Raw genomic sequence first — 20210 nt, forward strand, 5'->3', positions numbered from 1 at the left:
GAAGAGCCCTGACTTTAGACACTTTTAAATGAAGACTTTAAACATTGCTGTTTGAGTGGCTACAGCTCAGTCTAAAATACTCTGCACTTTTATTCTACAACTTTAGTTATTTTCTTTAATTGTATCATTTTAAATCATTTTAATCATTTAATCATTTTACTCTTTTTATGTATTTCCTTTTACTGCAATATTTTAATTGTTCTATTGGACTTTTATGATTTTTATTTTTGCTTTTAATTGAACTGTTTTTTTCTGTAAAGCACTTTGGATTGCTTTTGTATGAAAGGTGCTCTATAAATAAACATGCTTGCCTTGCCTTGATTATTGAAGATGGTGTGGAATGTGTATAGATTTTTGATGATTGTGTAGATTGTCTATTGATGATTGTGTGGAATGTGTATAGATTTTTGAGGATTGTGTAGATTGTCTATTGATTATTGATGATTGTTTGGAATGTGTATTGATTATTGATGATTGTTTGGAATGTATATTGATTATTGATGATTGTTTGGAATGTGTATTGATTATTGATGATTGTGTGGAATGTGTATAGTTTATTGAGGATTGTCTGGAATGCGTATTAATTATTGATGATTGTTTGGAATGTATATTGATTATTGATGATTGTTTGGAATGTGTATTGATTATTGATGATTGTGTGGAATGTGTATAGTTTATTGAGGATTGTCTGGAATGCGTATTAATTATTGATGATTGTTTGGAATGTATATTGATTATTGATGATTGTTTGGAATGTATATTGATTATTGAAGATATAATCTCTGCAGCAGCTGAATAATGTGAAGATATGATTGTATTAATCCACATAAACATTAATTAAGTATGGTGTTGATTAAGCGCCTACACTTTACAGCACACATTTCCGTCAATGTGATGCTGGGGGTTTATATTAATGTCTAAATTAAAATTATATACATATAATTTTTATAAACATATAATAACATATATATATATATATATATATATATATATATATATATATGTTGAGCTTATATGTTTCTGTATAGCTTTGAGAAAGTTTTTGGAACTGCTCAAATAGTAGTTGATCAGATTAGTTCAATATTCATGCCATAAATATAAAGATGGCAGAGTTTTCTCTTCAGTAATACAGAGCAGAAATATGCCCTGGTGCCTTTGTCCAAACATAATCCAAACATTCTCAGGTTCTACAGCACCAGCTGCAGGACACAAATCTTCACAATTTGAGAACTTCGACACAAACCTGGGCTGATTCCCATCGGATCACTTTGCAGAGCTTCAGTGTGTCTCATGTTGCAGCAGGAAACTGTAAAATCAGATATTTTTTGGAATAGGATCACCTACTTGTTTCACTACCTTAAGGCAGGTTTTTTTAATAGCAAACGTGTTCAGGAACAAGTGCCCAAACAAGTCCTGAGAAAGAAAGCCAGCTGGGGAAAAGGACTAGAGTAATTTGAATCAAGGTCAAATCTGGAATGAGTGTAAGTTTAGTGATCAGTCACTATAATCTGAGTTGTAGTCATATAAGTCACTGTAGTGTGAGTCTGAGTTGAGTTATGGGTCTAAAATCCAAGCTGAGTTTACATTTATTTGTCTCAGCAGTGAATTTCTAAAAGTAGAGCTTTCAGCAACCCAAGAGCCAATGAAATGGTCTTGGCAGCACTTTGGAGCTGTTTGCAAAGTTGCAGTGTGGTTCAGGGTCTGTTTGTAAATTTAAAATGTTAAAAACCTGTATATTACACTCATTCATTACACATAGACTGATATATTTCAAGTTTATTTCTCTTAATTGATTTTATATATATCATATGTATATATATATATTTTAAATGATTATAACTGACAACTAATGAAAGGAGGGGACGCCAGTCCTTCACAGGGCAACATAGACACACACACATTCACGCACACACTCACACCTACGGACACTTTTGAGTCGCCAATCCACCTACCAACGTGTGTTTTTTTTTTGGACTGTGGACTTTTTTTGACTGCAGCGTCATCGATGTTGGAGGTGCGAGAGTTCAGTGCTTCTCTCTTGGTATTTTGATAATCAGAATCAATGCAAACCCACCTTGGTAGATAAAAGGGTCAGCATTTTATAATTCCAACAGAGGAGAACAGTGTTTGTAAATGACAGTAACATTCTGGCACCAAGCATACACCCCACCCCACTCTGTCAGCACTGTAGCATGTTAGCCTAGCTAGCTGGATAGTGGATTCCGGGATACTCTCATTCATCCAGGATTCCATTCAAATGAACACACAGCAATCTCTAACCTCTTGTAGTGTCAATCTCAGGATAACAATATGGTTCTAATGAGTATACATTGGCCAGAATGTGTGCTTGCCCCACTTCTGTTTCCTCTCACACTGTTTCTGGCACCACCTCCCTGTGTGAAGACCAGCTGGTGAGTCTGGTGATCTGCTACTCTGGTGGACAAGACAGCGATCTTAAAGCTTTTCTGTGACTTCATGATCCAGGATCAGATGTGTTTCTTTTAGCCACAAGGCAGCAGCATTTTTGCACACTTTAGCAGACATGCGATAGACAAACAAACACAGGAACACAAACTTTCACAGAGAGAGAGGGGCCACTGCAACTGCCTGTGCCACCATCCTCATCCCAAACAATGAGGCAATGTATTGTCTAATGTTCAAATTTGAAGAGAAATTAAAATGTATCAGTGTGCAAGACTGGACTTCTCCATTTTTGCATGTACTTGATTATAAAATCTAATCCAGACTATATGGTTTGAAAAGGTGTTATAGATTGGGCACAGCAGTGTGTAACATGTTCCTCCTCAATGAAATGCAGATGTTGGTTTAAATGTAGCATAGTGGGCTTAAATATTTTCATTGTGACTAATGGTGAAAAAAACACAAAAAACTCTTCCTAAATTATTTGTAAAGTCATGTACGTAGTTTAAATGTAATGTGGACTAAGCATTATGTTAAACACTTTGCCCATATATTGAAATATTACATTATTCTCATTCATAATTTGCTTGGGTTGGCTGTTTTTTAGTGGTGTACCATTTAAACCTAATAAAGCTCATATTTTTAAAATATTGAGCTCTCCAGAATAATTTATATATATTTTTTAATTTGTAGACTAATGTAAAATGTGTGGTTACAGGACCTGCTTTTATTTTTAGCAGTGGATCTCTGAATGGGCACGGTGGCGCAGCAGGTAGTGTCGCAGTCACACAGCTTCAGGGACCTGGAGGTTGTGGGTTCGATCCCTGCTCCGGGTGACTGTCTGTGAGGAGTGTGGTGTGTTCTCCCTGTGTCTACGTGGGTTTCCTCCGGGTGACTGTCTGTGAGGAGTTGGTGTGTTCTCCCTGTGTCTGCGTGGGTTTCCTTCGGATGACTGTCTGTGAGGAGTTGGTGTGTTCTCCCTGTGTCTGCATGTGTTTCCTTCGGGTGACTGTCTGTGAGGAGTTGGTGTGTTCTCCCTGTGACTGTGTGGGTTTCCTCCGGGTGACTGTTTGTGAGGAGTGTGGTGTGTTCTCCCTGTGTCTGCATGGTTTTCCTCCGGGTGACTGTCGGTGAGGAGTGTGGTGTGTTCTCCCTGTGTCTGTGTGGGTTTCCTCTGGGTGCCCCGGTTTCCTCCCACGGTCCAAAAACACACGTTGGTAGGTAGATTGGCGACTCAAAAGTGTACGTAGGTGTGAGTGTGTGAGTGAACGTGTGAGTGTCTGTGTTGCCCTGTGAAGGACTGGCGCCTTCTCCAGGGTGTATTCCTGCCTTGCGCCCAATGATTCCAGGTAGGCTCTGCACCCACCGTGACCCTGAACTGGATAAGGGTTACAGATAATGGATGGATGGAATCTTTGAATGAGGCTAATGTGTGAATCCTCAGATTAGTTTTGTGGCGTCGCATAGCAGACTACTAAACATTTTGGGAAAATTCTTGGTCTGTGATTTCATGTGCAAAGCAAAGGTGAGACAGGTGTGAAATAGGACACATAGGTTTCACACAGTAAAGGATTCGCTGACTGTGATTTCATCAGCAGGAATGATGCTCTTTGAATCATCAAAGATTAGATGGCTTGGAACTAACAAAGAAAACTTTTTAGCATATTCCATTTAGCTTAAAAAATACACATATATATAATATGTGTGTTAACCCTTTGGAGTCAGCACTCTCAACAGCAGGATAAATCAGAACTTGTGCAAAATCACACTGAGTGTCACGCCCTCGTCCTGTCATGTCTGTTTTCCCTGCCATGTGCTCTCTCAGCACATGGCTCTGTCTGTTATTGTCCATGTCTCCGCACTTGTCCCGCCTTTGTTCCACCTCCTTGTCCATACTCCTCGTTATCTGTTTCAGGTGTGTCTTGTCCGGTAGATGTATTTAAGTTCCCTTGTGTCATTTCCTCGTATCGGTCATTCATTTTGTTTCCTCGTTCCAAGTCCGAAAATCATTTCACTCCCCAAGTCATGTTGGTCCTCCTCCATTTTTGCCGTGTCATGTTACCCAGTCTGGTCTGTCTGTCTCAGTCGTTTCCTGTGTCATGTTTTTAAGTCTGTCTGTCGTGTTTTCTCTAGCCCTCTGTGTTAGGTTTCATATTTAGCTCTGTGTTTATGTTTAGCTTTAGCTATCTGTGTTTACTTAGCTTTCTAGGTTTCTGTGAAGTATAGGTTTCTGTTAAGTATCTCTGTCAAGTTTTTTAGTCTGTCTGTCTTTCCTGTTTGCTTTAGTTCTCTGTTTTAAATTTAGTCTGTCTAGCTCTTTGTATTTTAGTTTAGTCTGCTTACCTCCCTTTGTTTGTCTCTGTTAGCTCCCTGTGTGTTATCTTTCTGTTAAAGTTTCTTTGTTTTGTTAATAAAATATCTGTGTTTTAGCGTGTGCGTCCGCCTCCGTCAGTCCGCCCTCCGTGAATCGTGACACTGAGTATGGAGCTCCAAGACAGTGCAGTCACACATTTTGGCTGCCCGAGGAGGAACGGCTTTATTTTGTGATGAATAAGTGAAATATATTTGACTCATTTTTCTGAAGCACATTTGGTGCTGATTAGTGTCAATGCTATGATAGTTCAGTACTATATTCCATCGATGGAATTTGGGAAGCTGACAGTAAATGTTTCATAATTGCGCAGAAACACAGAGCTCAGCTGATAGAGAAATAAACAGCTTGTAGTAAAATTTGGATGCTCCCTGTTGCTTTCAAGCACACAGCTGAAGTTCATATTTATGGCTTTGCTGCTCCAAAGCAGTCTGTCACCGTCACATCTGTAACAATATAGGATTAAAACTACATATACTGTCTGAAAGTAAATGCCAGTGTGTAGCCAACACCCATGTCTACAAAGTTAAGAGCTGAAAAGAAAACTTAGTGTCAATGTTCACATTGTGTTTTTTACAATATATCAACACCTTTGAAAATAGTTTTTTTTTTTTTTGGGAAGTCTAGCTTTAGAGTTAATTTATACAAATAACAGTTGAATGACATACAGACTATTGTTGCTGGGTTTGTGCTGAATATTAACTTGTGTAGCTTTTTGGAAACATACATTTTAGGTAGGTGAAATTTGTTAAAATATCAAAGCATATGTAATCTGATGTGGCTGAAATGCCTCAGACTCCAGAGGGTTAACATCTGGGCAAAGGACAGCAGTGTGGATGGTGAGAAAGATTCTGTGGGTTTAAAAACAACAAATATGTGTGTGTGTGTCGTCAGCATAGCAGTGGAGCTTTACACCATGGGAAAGAGGAGCAGCATGTAGATAATAAGCCCTGAGTAAGAAACCCCATGAGTAACCAAAGCAATTAGTACAGTGTCTCCCAGACATCACTATTTTAGACCTATCTATTAAACAGTATGTGAACCAAGATCACACTGTGGTAGAGTCTCCAATGCTGCAAAGTTGTCAAAAGATTTTTCATGATTTACTGTAACAAGGGCCAGAACAAGATCAAGAAGAATTAAGACAAGTATGGCCAGAGTCAGAGGACATCATTACAATTCATTAACAGGAGCAAAGTCTCTGACTTAAATAACTTATTGGTGTTTAGGAAATCTTGCAGCAGCCACTTTAGGACACATGTTCTGGGCCTGCAATTCACTAGTCAATTTCTGGACGAGGTTTTTGAGGATCTCTCCCATATGTGTTGTAGGACAGTAGATCCTAACCCTATAACCACTGTTTTTGGAGTATCTCCATTAGGAGAACTGTTTACTGCCCTTCAGACAAATGCCAAGGCCTTTGCTACACTGCTGGCTTGGAAGTTGATTCTCCAGGGGTGGAAATATGTCAAATCATCCTTATTTCAATTTTGGGTAATGGAAGTACTTGCTATAATTCCACTAGAGAAGATGAGATACAAATGAAGAGGTTTGAGGGATAAATACATTCAAATCTGGGCTCCTTTTCTAGAATGATCTGATTAATTCACTTATACATACATGGTCCAATTGGATCCATTCATACATAGAACTATACAGTACCCCAGTCCAATCAGTGCTTATTATAGATCTCATGTATAGTTGGTTCAATATAAACAATGAAACAGGCCAATCTATGCTACCAATTGATGCATAGGTCAAATGCGTTATCATATGCATTACGTTACCATACACCCTTTCTTTTATCTCCCTTTTTTTTTGCCTCAGAGTGGGTGGGAATGGGTATTAGAATTGTTAATATCTACTTCTCTTTTATGTATAGTTGATTTAAAACTATAAATAAAGTGTTCAAAAAAAAAAAAAAATCTTGCAGCTGTGAGGCAACAACACTCTCCTGAACTTTAGACAAAAAGCAGGTATAAATTTTCCGTAAATAAGCGGTCATAGCCAGGGTTTTTATTGATAGGGGCAACGGCAGTACTTTTCAGAGCAGGAACACAGCCAGAAGTGTGTCAGAGATTATTTGATGGAAGAAATGTCAGTGAGACAGATATTAGAAGTGGTGATGGAGCAGGGTGAAGTTCACATGGTGAGGTTTTTGATCTGAAGATATTCTCAAAGACAAAATCAGGGTGAAAGGGATGGACATTAGAGAGACTGCTGCTGGGCCGAGAAGAGGAGCACAACAGTCAGAAAGGGGGGTGGGGGAGTGGGGGTTGTGTAAGTAAAGTCTTCCTCGTTCTATAATTTTTATGTCTGTTTTTTTTTTTTGTCTTTTACTTTACTTTATAGTTTTCCATATTTTGTTTTTGTTTTAGAGAAACAGAAAGTTCCTAGTGTGTAAAGGATATGAATCTTTCGAACACAATCTTCCTTTGTTCTCTGACCCTTTTTCCGTCTTTTGTTTTTCAGGAAAAGTGAAGGTGATCAGCTCCAGGGAAACTGTTCCAAAGACTTCCAATCTAGATCTGTTGAAGCGTTGTCCAGAACATTTCAGTCTCATGACAGGTGTCTCTCTCTCTCTCTCTCTGATATTCAGAGAGCATTTGTTTTATTGCCATTTGAACACTGAAATGACATGTTCTTTATTTGTCTCCACAGTTTAAACATCAGTAGCGTGTTTCTCTAAAATCACACAAACACAATATTACATAAACAAATCAGTCGTTACCTCTCTTCATTCTACTCCATGCTCTAAAACAGTGGTTACACTGACACTTGACCTGGATTTGTCATTCTATACTAAACCCCCATTTTAAAAACTGATCCATTAATCTGGGCGTTTGAAAATGTGAGCATGAATTATACACATGAGGGTATTTGTAAATTCATAAAAAAAACACACACAGTTCAAAGGTGCACCATCTATACATCTCCATCAGCTTCTTTAATCTGAGACGATAGTGCAGTGATATCTTTTGCAGGTCTTAAAGTGAAAAGTAAACTGTTCATGTCCTGCTTGAGATAAGCTCCTTATCTTCTCAGACAGCAGGTCTTACTGGTTTTTCTATGCCCTGAGGTGTTTCCGTGTCGGAAACCTGAGCTGTGTAGGTTTCTAAGTTATCTAAATCAAAACCAACAGCCGGAAAATAAAGGTTTGCTTTTGTCCTGTTCTTAGCAGAGCAAGGGTTAAACTCAGATTAAAATAAACAGTGAGGTTGTGAAACAGAACATTTTTTTTGGCATCTCTTCAAAAACAACATAAAACCCTTACAGACATGAGGAAGAGTAGAGAGTTATTTTTATTTCTGCCACAAGAACAAAGGCCATTGTGGAAAGAGGCAGATTCATAAAGAAACTTTTTATACAATGCAGAAATTCAGATTAAAATGGAAAAGTATTAAAAATGCAAAATTTAAACCACAATGGTTTAAAGAGTTACGAAAGACGCAGGGTTTTCTTTATTGTTGGATGCACTGTATTTCCTATAACTGTTTCCCTAGTCTTTCACTCTAAGGACCTCTGTCGTTGTTTCTGACTGTGTTTACGTACACTTAATAATCAGATACTGATAGCACTTTGGAAATATTGAGTTTTCCCATTATCTATCATTACACTTATATAGCGCCTTTCTAGTCATCCAAGGACTCTTTACAATCCACACACTGCTCAGAACACTCAATCCACACACACACACACTGGCGAGAAGCGGCAGCCAAACGCGCACAGCGTACTCTCGACCAGGAACGACCGTCCACCTGGAGGACTGCATCGGGCACTAGGGTTTAACCCAGAACAGAACGCCAATCCATATCTGGGCACACACACATTCACATACACACTCATTCACTCACATAGCAGGACAGTTATTAGACAGAAGCCAATTCACCTACCCTCCATGTTTTTTTTTTTTTTTGGACTGTGGGAGGAAACCCACGCAGACACGGGGAGAACATGGATACTCCACCCAGATGGGACTTGAACCCAATGTCCCAGCGCTGGGAGGCGAACGTGCTCACCACTAAGTCACCGTGCCGCCCCAATGGCCAGCAATGATTTCTGCCTCACAACATCCCATAATATTGAGACATGTCATAAACTCCCTGCTGCACTCTTTTTTTAAACATGGACCAGATTTATCTGTATCAGCTTTTTAAAATGAGCATCTGTTGTTTTAAATGCAGTGTTTCCCTCAGTTACAGACACATGACCTGGTGAGGACTGGGGCGGGCGAGTGGTACATAATGACTATACAGACACAATAAATTCAGACACACATAAAGATAAATGCAGAAATCCAATTAAGAATGGATTAGTAAGTGCAGGTAAATGCCCTCACAGTCCCTGTCATTTTTTCCTTTGATTTTAAAAGGACCTGTTGTTGTAAAAAGTCGTTTGGCAAATAACAGTCACTGTCAACCTTAACTGTCTTTGCATTTTCCGAGGACCATCGGATGACTTCTACTTACTAAGAGAACAATGCTTTTCCTGACCTCTGTCACCTGCAGGTCCGGAGTGGATCGGTGTTCCAGGGGAGTTGCGAGGTTACGCTCGAGCTCACGCTCTTTACGGAAAATTAAAGTGGTCTCGTCTGTTTGAGCCAAATATTAAACTGGCACGAGATGGGTTCCCATTGCCTCCATACCTCGCCAATTTTCTGAAGTATCCAGAAATCACCAACTTGGTGCAGAATTCTTCTCTGTGGTAAATATGAACAGTGGCAAAACTGAGGTACTTTGTCATTACAGGAAATCATTGAGCTGCTCCCAGTGCTGACACAGTGGGTTCTACCGGTTGTGTCTTGTGAGTGAGCTAGCTCATGTTCTTTACTACAGTAGAGGTCAGGGTTTTTTTTAATCTGCAGTATGTCCATTTTTAGACAGATCTAATCATCTTTAGCATCATCATCAAAATGTATGTATAAAATGCTTTTTAAAACTGTTAGAACAGATAACAGTGTAAATCAGACAGACCCAGGTGAGCAGCTGAAGCAATGGCAAACACCCTCAAGGCTGGAGGAACTTTGAGAGGAACTGAGTCACCCATTGGACTGTCCTCCTCTAATCAAGAAAGTCTGTTGGCTGGTAGTCAATGATGTTCCTTCTGCCTTGAAAGCAGCACTGCCTCCAGAACCATTTTGATTAGTACCTTTGCACATGTGCTCTGAGTCTGGTAGCAGTAGCTGGAGGGTGAGCGGCTGGTTTAGTGCGGGATGCAGAAGAACCCAGCAAACAACCTTCTCTTTTCTGAGTGAGTGTGAGTCATGTTACTGATTCTGCTTTCTGCTCAAGTGAACTGTTCTGTGACAAGAACAAGAGGGTCCTTACAGTAAACGACACACTGAAGTTTCCAAAGCTTGCAACAACCTTGGAAACCATCGGCAGGGAAGGAGCTGAGGCCTTTTACACTGGACACATTGCAAAGGACCTGATCAACGATGTGAAGGAAGCTGGTACTCTCTCTCTCTCTCTCTCTTTGTGTGTGTGTGTGTGTGTGTGTGTGTGTGTGTGTGTTTATGGACACTGTACACTTTACAAGTAATGTTATTCAAAACCATGTAGAGAAAGAGTTGCGTCAAACCCTTTCACTCCAAAAGACCATATTTACAGCGATGGCACGTCACAGAGCCTCTCAGTAGTTCTCAGAAGTTCACAGACAACAACATAGAGTTACAGCAGAACAGACACAAGTGTGAAAATTTAAGATGTTTAAAGCAATAGATTATATGTTATTAGCACACCTGTATGTAATTAACAAATGTGTTAAAGTAAGTAAATCAGTAGATCTGGCGGCACGGTGGCGCAGCAGGTTAGTGTCGCAGTCACACAGCTCCAGGGGCCTGGAGGTTGTGGGTTAGATTCCCGCTCTGGGTGACTGTCTGTGAGGAGTATGGTGTGTTCTCCCTGTGACTGCGTGGGTTTCCTCCAGGTGACTGTCTGTGAGGAGTGTGGTGTGTTCTCCCTGTGTCTGCGTGGGTTTCCTCCGGGTGACTGTCTGTGAGGAGTGTGGTGTGTTTTCTCTGTGTCTGCGTGGGTTTCCTCCGGGTGACTGTCTGTGAGGAGTGTGGTGTGTTTTCTCTGTGTCTGCGTGGGTTTCCTCCGGGTGACTGTCTGTGAGGAGTGTGGTGTGTTTTCTCTGTGTCTGCGTGGGTTTCCTCCGGGTGCTCCGGTTTCCTCCCACGGTCCAAAAACACACGTTGGTAGGTGGATTGGAGACTCAAAAGTGTCCGTAGGTGTGAGTGTGTGAGTGAATGTGTGTGTCTATCTGCGTTGCCTTGTGAAGGACTGGCGCCCCCTCCAGGGTGTATTCCTGCCTTGCGCCCAATGATTCTAGGTAGGCTCTGGACCCACCACGACCCTGAACTGGATAAGCGGTTATAGATAATGAATGAATGAACAGCTGTAAATTATCCTCTCTTAAAGTCATTTCATGATTAATTCCACTGAGGAATTAGAGTTGACTGTAGAGTTGTGAGTGGAGAAGATGTAATGAGGATTTATTTTTCAATACAAGCTACAGTTACAGAACGGTAAGGAACAGAATAGTTTTTGTGATTATGTAGAATAGGATGGTGTGCATGTTTGAGACATTTAAACAGTAATAAAAAGTGCTCTCTTCCACCCTGTACCTTGAGTAGTTTTTTAAAATAAAGCAAACAACAAGATTCCACTGGTGTGCTCTTTGTTCTGTGAAACGTGGAAATAGAATTTTAACAGAATTCCTTCAAATATTTTTTGTTGTTGTAATCTTTAATTATTTAAGGTTTCTACTACCGACTTGAACCAGCCATAATTTCTCTGTGTCAGTGTTAAACCTACAGTCTACCGGCTTTCTCCAAGTGATTATAGCGTCCTCACGCAGGACTGTAAAACCATAGTGAGATAGGACACAAATTGTTGCTACACGTGTGTTTTGTGGTAAATAAATGCAGGGTAAAATATTCATGTGTGCAATATAAATGTAGTTTAATCGGTCCTGACTGGGCGTGATTTTTTAATGTACCATTTTTAATAACACGTTTCTAAAACGCAAACCAAGTTTCTTTGGTTCCTTTTCCTGTCCAGTCTGATATGAGAGGTTCTCCATTAGTCATTAATATTGAGTCCTGAGTTACCACTGATTACTACCACCACCATTGTGTTAGTGTAAGAAAACTAATCTTAACTTAATATTTCTTCCTAACCCTAACCCTAAAACTCAATCAGAAACCATAGGACTTGCTTTATACTGACAACTATAGAAGTTTACAAACTAGTGATTATAATTGAAAGAAGATTTGAAAGCCATCAACAACAGGAACATGTGGTAAGTGAGATATCTGTGTAAAAATGTCTGTGAGGAAAGTAATACCAGATTTTCACAGTAATTCTGAAACTGTGGTGATTTTTTGTCTCTCTTTTTTTAAATCATAATGATGTAACCACATGCACAGGCCGATGTGTCAAATTGCGCAAAGCGTTCTGAATCTGAAGCCTGCATGAGTCAAACGAGCACTGCATTTTACTTATTTTATCTACAGAAAGTGCCTTATTCCATCGGCAGATATTTGTTCTTAATTCAAGAAACAACATAAAATGATGCTTAAAAGAAGCACAAATATCTGCCACTGGAATAAGACACTTTCTGTAGATAAAATGATTTAAAACAGGTAAAATCAAGTTAGAAAGAAGTTAAATAATCTTATTATATTCTTTTCCAAATTTCCAAATGAGTAACACTAGATATTTAGACTAGATTTAAGTAAATTTTACTCGCTTAGATTTCATTTTTTGCAGTGAGCAAGCAATATGGATCTCCATTGATGCGATTTTCTTCTCTACATGGCTCTGAAATTACTTTTAGCAAGAGAACACAAGTTCTTTAAACTTGGCAGCATTTTCAGCCACTGATTCAAATTTGTCCTTCCACCTTAAATTGTGAAGATTTTAATAACAACCAAAACATAACTTCATCGCCATTTTTAAGGTGGATCAGACTCCCTTCCTTTTATGGCGAACTAGAGGCATCATGAGTGAGTGCTACACCAATTAATGTGGGCTGTAGTCACCAGAGTATACATCTCATGAGGTGGAATGGGGAAACTTGAATAAGAAGCTGGTTCATTTTTGGTTTATTCAGAACTGAAGTGTTTCTGAAGTTAGCAAAGCTGTTATATATTTCAGGGGGCACTTTATCGTTAGAGGACCTGCGTTCATTTAAGGTGAGAGAGGACGATGCACAGAGCATCCGTGTCAGAGAATACGACATGTTCCTGCCCCCTCTGCCTGCAGGAGGCGTGCTTGTCAGCTTAATACTCAACATCATGCAGGGTGAGTCTGCACTGAATTTTTGCTGTAAACAGATAATCTTGCAGTTCCTGCATCAAAAATTAAAGCCTCCTAAACCCCTTTAGGGACGTTCCTTGCTCTGAGAATGTTCCTACTGACTCTTTTTGTGCTCATCCAGGTTTTGGACTCTCTCCAGCGTCTTCACAGGGAGAAAACAGAGCCCTGACTCTCCATCGCTACATAGAGGCTGTTAAGTTCACCAATGGGCAAAAGGGGAATATAAAAGACCCCGAATTCCACCGTCACAATGTGAGAGAGACGAAATCTTCTTAACATTCTGGTCTGCACTCATCTACCAGCTGCACTCTTTCTTACCGAGTCTCACAATATCTTCCGCTTCACTTCCCAAGATTCCCAAGTCCCAGCATTCAACTCCACTGTCCAAACTGTCCTCTAACCTGCTGAGTTTCTATCTCAGTCTGATTCTCTCCGGTTCTTTTCCATCGACTTAATGCCTTTTAATCAATTTAATCTTTTATTTTTTAGAATTTACAGGAGAAAGTGCTTGAAATGAGGCAAAATGATCTGAAAACTCTCTGCTCACTGGGCAGTGTTTTGCTTTGGCACATGTCCAGAGGCTGGACTCACACACATTCTTTCAGACTCTCTGAAAACTAATAAACCTAAAGCTTTAAAAGTGCATTGAGTCAATTCATTTTCCAACAGAATTAGACAGTGTTTAAGAAAGTAAATATATTTCAGCCCAAATTAAATGACACAAACCACTCTGTCATCCCTGAAGTAACCAGTTAATGCTCCATCACCTCACCCACAGGGAAGTGGCCATTTTAAGTTTAGTGTAGTGCTCTGAACTGCCAGCTCATTAAAGAGCTTTGTATCAGTGATGCTACGTGCTGTAAGTGAACACTTCCTCCAACTCCGTCCATGGTCATCCAGCCACACCCACCCACATCCAGCCAAACTCCTCTTATTGACAAGATGCCAAAGATTGGATTACAGGACACTGCTTTACGGTTCATTCAGAGTTGGGATTTGAGGACAGTAGTCCCCCAACACCATACACACACACACACACCTCCACCCTCGACCAGCAGAGCTCAGTCTTCTCTGTCACCGATTCACTGTGACTGGTCTAAAGGGGTATGAATCCCCTGACCTCATTGTTGCCATCAAACACTCACAACAGTGTGTTCTATTTATTTAAGGTGGAATTTTTGACAAAGATGGATTTTATCGACCATCTGAGGAAGATGATTAAAAACGATGCTACACTCCCTCCGTCCTCCTACAACATCACAGCGTCCGGTGACCGCTTTGGAACCACACACATCTCCGCCATCGACCAGTACGGCTCGGCCGTCTCCGTCACCAGCACCATCAACCACATGTACGTACACACACACACACACACACACACACACACACACTCTCTCTCTTTCTCTCTACTGATCACACCTAGAAGTAAACTGTGTGTGGACAGTAATGATGTAATGTGTTTGTTTGGTTTAGATTTGGGTCAGCAGTGTATTCTCCAAACACCGGAATCATCCTGAATAATGAACTGGCTGATTTCTGTGGAAGAGCTGGTTCATTTACAGCAGGTCAGGAGCTGATTCATCAATCACTGAATCAGTTTAATAATATACACACACTCTGTCTCTCTCTCTCTCTCTCTCTCTCTCCCTCTCACTGTCTCCACCCGGGGCTACTTTGTTCATCTGTGTGTGCAGGAGAACAGCCACCTTCCTCCATGTCTCCCACCATCCTGCGCTCCACCCAGGGAGACAAGCTGCTGGTCATCGGGGGCTCAGGGGGGAGCATGATCACCTCTGCCATGGCACAGGTTACAGCACCACCTACAGACTACACACACACACACACACACACCATCTACAACTAACACATTAACACAGTTATTTTATTTACAATCTTGTTTTATTCAGTGACCCCTGGGCCCCTGAAGGTTTTAAAACTTCTGTTCTAATCTGAACATGGTCGCCCACAGGTGGGAGGCCTCTTTAGACCATGGACTGGACTTTGTAGAACATGTCCATGTCTCATCTTGAGTTCCTAACTGAAACTGAAGCAGAAATAAATATCTGAGAGAAACTCTGGTTCTTTATTAGTGTTGATGGATCTACAAGGAATTTTACTGAATAAAACCTGTAATTCAGATTCAGACTTTGGACTAAAATAAATAATATATATATTTTAAATTAAATAATGTTCAAAACAATGTACTAAATGCTAGGAGAAAGTAATTACATTGTTTATTATATATATATATATATATTACAGTAAAACCTTGACATATGAGTGAATCAATTTACAGAGATACAAGCCCTTGCTTGGTCCATTTGTTGCTTTATGACAGATTAATGTATCGCTTTAAGCCAAGATCTTAGCTACGAGCGAGCGAGCTTACACCCACCACCACTAGGTCCCAGCGAGGGTTCTCGTGCTCAGTTCTCACGGTTACCTGGCTGTGCGAGCATCTCTGACATAGTTTTGTCTTATTTAAAATTATATTACAAAAAAACTGGTGTGGTTTTTGGGTCTGGAATGGATTAATAACATTTCAATTCATTTAAATGGGGAAATTTACTTTGATGCACAAGAAAACTGAGTTACGAGCTCGGACACAGGACGAATTAAACTCGTAAGTCAAGGTATTACTGGAAATATATTTTGTGGCATAATTTGTAGAGCACTCTATTTACAATGAAGTCAAAATTCATGAATTCTGCTTTAATCTCAGTCTCTAAACTCTGGTCATCCTCCTCTTTCTCAGTCCATCATGAATCACCTGTTCCTGGGGAAGAGTCTGAAAGATGCCATCGATGAAAAACTGGTGTTTGTTGACTCTCAGAACTCAGTGAAATTTGAGAAGGGCTTTGACACGGTACTGACCACATTACACACAAAATATACACTACATAAACACTGTAGAGAAAACATTGGTGTGTGTCCAATTGGTGTGTGTGTGTGTGTCTGAGTGGTGTGTGTGTGTGTGTGTGTGTGTGTGTGTGTGTGTGTGTGTGTGCCTGACTGGCGTGTGTGTGCCTCACTTGTGTGTGTGTGTGTGTCTCACTTGTGTGTGTGTGTGTGTGTGTGCCTGACTGGCATGTGTGTGTGCCTGACTGGCGTGTGTGTGCCTCACTTGTGTGTGTGTGTGTGTGCCTGACTGGCATGTGTGTGTGTCTGACTGGCGTGTGTGTGTGTGCCTGACTGGCGTGTGCGTGTGTGTGCCTGACTGGCGTGTGTGTGTGTGCCTGACTGGTTTTTGTGTGTGCCTGACTGGTGTGTATATGTTTGTGTGTGCCTGACTGGTGTGTATATGTTTGTGTGTGCCTGACTGGTATGTATGTGTTTTTGTGTGCCTGACTGGTGTTTGTGTGTCTGACTGGCGTGTGTGTGTGCCTGACTGGCGTGTGCGTGTGTGTGCCTCACTGGCGTGTGTGTGTGTGCCTGACTGACGTGTGTGTGTGTGCCTGACTGGCGTGTGTGTGTGTGCCTGACTGGCGTGTGTGTGTGTGCCTGACTGGTGTTTGTGTGTGCCTGACTGGTATGTATGTGTTTTTGTGTGCCTGACTGGTGTGTGTTTGTGTGCCTGACTGGCGTATGTGTGTGTGCCTGACTGGCGTGTGTGTGTGTGCCTGACTGGTGTTTGTGTGTGCCTGACTGGCGTGTGTGTGTGTGCCTGACTGGCGTGTGTGTGTGTGCCTGACTGGCGTGTGTGTGTGTGCCTGACTGGTGTTTGTGTGTGCCTGACTGGTATGTATGTGTTTTTGTGTGCCTGACTGGTGTGTGTTTGTGTGCCTGACTGGCGTATGTGTGTGTGCCTGACTGGCGTGTGTGTGTGTGCCTGACTGGTATTTGTGTGTGTGCCTGACTGGTGTGTGTGTGTGTGCCTGACTGGTATTTGTGTGTGTGCCTGACTGGTGTTTGTGTGTTTGTGTGTGCCTGACTGGTGTTTGTGTGTGCCTCACTGGTGTGTGTGTGTGTGTGTGTGCCTGACTGGTGTGTGTGTGTGTGTGTCTGAGTGGTGTTTGTGTGAGTCTGAGTTGTGTGTGTGTGTGTGTACCTGACTGGCGTTTGTGTGTGTCTCACTGGTGTGTGTGTGTGTGTGTGTGCCTGACTGGCGTGGGTCTGACTGGTGTGTGTGTGTGTCTGATTGGTGCATGTCCAGTGGGTGTGAGTCTGATTGGTGCATGTCCAGTGGGTGTGTGTCTGATTGGTGCATGTCCAGTGGGTGAGTGTCTGATTGGTGCATGTCTAGTGGGTGTGTGTGTGATTGGTGCATGTCCAGTGGCTGTGTGTCTGATTGGTGCATGTCCAATGGGCTTGTGTCTGATTGGTGCATGTCCAATGGGTGTGAGTCTGATTGGTGTATGTCCAGTGGGTGTGAGTCTGATTGGTGCATGTCCAGTGGGCGTGTGTGTGATTGGTGCATGTCCAGTGGCTGTGTGTCTGATTGGTGCATGTCCAGTGGGTGTGTGTCTGATTGGTGCATGTCCAGTGGGTGTGTGTCTCATTGGTGCATGTCCAGTGAGTGAATGTCTGATTGGTGCATGTCCAATGGGCTTGTGTCTGATTGGTGCATGTCCAGTGGGTGTGAGTCTGATTGGTGCATGTCCAGTGGGTGTGTGTGTGATTGGTGCATGTCCAGTGGGTGTGTGTCTGATCGGTGCATGTCCAGTGGGTGAGTGTGTGATTGGTGCATGTCTGATTGGTTCATGTCCAGTTGGTGTGTGTCTGATTGGTGCATGTCCAGTGGGTGTGAGTCTGATTGGTTCATGTCCAGTGGGTGTGAGTCTGATCGGTGCATGTCCAGTGGGTGTGTGTCTGATTGGTGCATGTCCAGTGGGTGTGTGTCTGATGGGTGCATGTCCAGTGGGTGTGTGTCTGATCGGTGCATGTCCAGTGGGTGTGTGTCTGATTGATGCATGTCCAGTGGGTGTATGTCTGATTGATGCATGTCCAGTGGGTGTGAGTCTGATTGGTGCATGTCCAGTGGGTGTCAGTCTGATTGATGCATATCCAGTGGGTGTGTGTCTGATTGATGCATGTCCAGTGGGCATGTGTGTGATTGATGCATGTCCAGTGGGTGTGTGTCTGATTGATGCGTGTCCAGTGGGTGTGTGTCTGATTGGTGTATGTCCAGTAGGTGTGAGTCTGATTGGTGCATGTCCAATGGGTGTGTGTCTGATCGGTGCATGTCCAGTGGGTGTGTGTCTGATTGGTGCATGTCCAGTGGGTGAGTGTCTGATTGGTGCATGTCTAGTGGGTGTGTGTGTGATTGGTGCATGTCCAGTGGCTGTGTGTCTGATTGGTGCATGTCCAATGGGCTTGTGTCTGATTGGTGCATGTCCAATGGGTGTGAGTCTGATTGGTGTATGTCCAGTGGGTGTGAGTCTGATTGGTGCATGTCCAGTGGGCGTGTGTGTGATTGGTGCATGTCCAGTGGCTGTGTGTCTGATTGGTGCATGTCCAGTGGGTGTGTGTCTGATTGGTGCATGTCCAGTGGGTGTGTGTCTCATTGGTGCATGTCCAGTGAGTGAATGTCTGATTGGTGCATGTCCAATGGGCTTGTGTCTGATTGGTGCATGTCCAGTGGGTGTGAGTCTGATTGATGCATGTCCAGTGGGTGTGTGTGTGATTGGTGCATGTCCAGTGGGTGTGTGTCTGATCGGTGCATGTCCAGTGGGTGAGTGTGTGATTGGTGCATGTCTGATTGGTTCATGTCCAGTTGGTGTGTGTCTGATTGGTGCATGTCCAGTGGGTGTGAGTCTGATTGGTTCATGTCCAGTGGGTGTGAGTCTGATCGGTGCATGTCCAGTGGGTGTGTGTCTGATTGGTGCATGTCCAGTGGGTGTGTGTCTGATGGGTGCATGTCCAGTGGGTGTGTGTCTGATCGGTGCATGTCCAGTGGGTGTGTGTCTGATTGATGCATGTCCAGTGGGTGTATGTCTGATTGATGCATGTCCAGTGGGTGTGAGTCTGATTGGTGCATGTCCAGTGGGTGTCAGTCTGATTGATGCATATCCAGTGGGTGTGTGTCTGATTGATGCATGTCCAGTGGGCATGTGTGTGATTGATGCATGTCCAGTGGGTGTGTGTCTGATTGATGCGTGTCCAGTGGGTGTGTGTCTGATTGGTGTATGTCCAGTAGGTGTGAGTCTGATTGGTGCATGTCCAATGGGTGTGTGTCTGATCGGTGCATGTCCAGTGGGTGTGTGTCTGATTGATGCATGTCCAGTGGGTGTGAGTCTGATTGGTGCATGTCCAGTGGGTGTGTGTCTGATTGGTGCATGTCCAGTGGGTGAGTATCTGATTGGTGCATGTCCAGTGGGTGTGAGTCTGATTGATGCATGTCCAGTGGGTGTGAGTCTGATTGATGCATGTCCAGTGGGTGTGAGTCTGATTGGTGCATGTCCAGTGGGTGTGAGTCTGATTGATGCATGTCCAGTGGGTGTGAGTCTGATTGGTGCATGTCCATTGGGTGTCAGTCTGATTGGTGCATGTCCAGTGGGTGTGTGTCTGATTGATGCATGTCCAGTGGGTGTGAGTCTGATTGGTGCATGTCCAGTGGGTGTCAGTCTGATTGATGCATGTCCAGTGGGTGTGAGTCTGATTGGTGCATGTCCAGTGGGTGTATGTCTGATTGATGCATGTCCAGTGGGTGTGAGTCTGATTGGTACCTGTCCGGTTGGTGCATGTCTGATTGTTGGCTGTTGGTCCTGCAGGATCTGATTGAGCAGATGAAGCATCGAGGACATACTGTGAAGAGTTGGAAGTATTTCCTGAATGTGGTGAACGCAGTGGAAAGAGAGAATGGCTGCATCACCGCTGTCTCAGACGCCAGAAAGATGGGGGAAGCAGCAGGATACTGACCCTCTATCTGACACAGCAGAACCCCACCAGATCCTGGTAAAACTTTATATTGATGGTCCCCCTGTAGATATTCAACATATTTTCAGTCACCTGTTAACAGTGCATCTGTTGACTAGCAGTAAGACAGTATCTGTAGGGAATTAGTTTATTATTAATAAATACATCAGCAGACTGTCAGTTTAATTTATTTCAGCACTCATTTTGTCACTTTATTATAGACTACAGAGACATATTTG

The 20210-nt window shown here is 42.4% G+C and overlaps 1 protein-coding gene across 4 annotated transcripts in view; it reads left to right on the top strand.

The window, feature by feature from the left end:
• ggt5b (gamma-glutamyltransferase 5b) overlaps nt 1-20210 on the top strand; it is a 42140-nt gene that overhangs the window by 19106 nt on the left and 2824 nt on the right. For 2 of the 4 annotated variants that reach the window (XM_066650343.1, XM_066650346.1), the window contains exons 3-11: nt 7265-7360; nt 9301-9496; nt 10084-10244; nt 12955-13101; nt 13238-13368; nt 14286-14467; nt 14590-14923; nt 15872-15982; nt 19827-20056. In XM_066650343.1, the coding sequence (XP_066506440.1) occupies nt 7265-7360; nt 9301-9496; nt 10084-10244; nt 12955-13101; nt 13238-13368; nt 14286-14467; nt 14590-14923; nt 15872-15982; nt 19827-19973 (1505 nt within the window). In that variant the 3' untranslated portion in view covers nt 19974-20056. Of the gene's footprint in view, nt 1-7264; nt 7361-9300; nt 9497-10083; nt 10245-12954; nt 13102-13237; nt 13369-14285; nt 14468-14589; nt 14924-15871; nt 15983-19826; nt 20057-20210 lie in introns of those variants that run through there. The other 2 variants (XM_066650345.1, XM_066650344.1) reach the window with 2 other exon arrangements.

This window comes from Hoplias malabaricus, chromosome 18, assembly GCF_029633855.1.
Source record: "Hoplias malabaricus isolate fHopMal1 chromosome 18, fHopMal1.hap1, whole genome shotgun sequence".
In the NCBI taxonomy this organism is placed as follows: domain Eukaryota; kingdom Metazoa; phylum Chordata; class Actinopteri; order Characiformes; family Erythrinidae; genus Hoplias; species Hoplias malabaricus.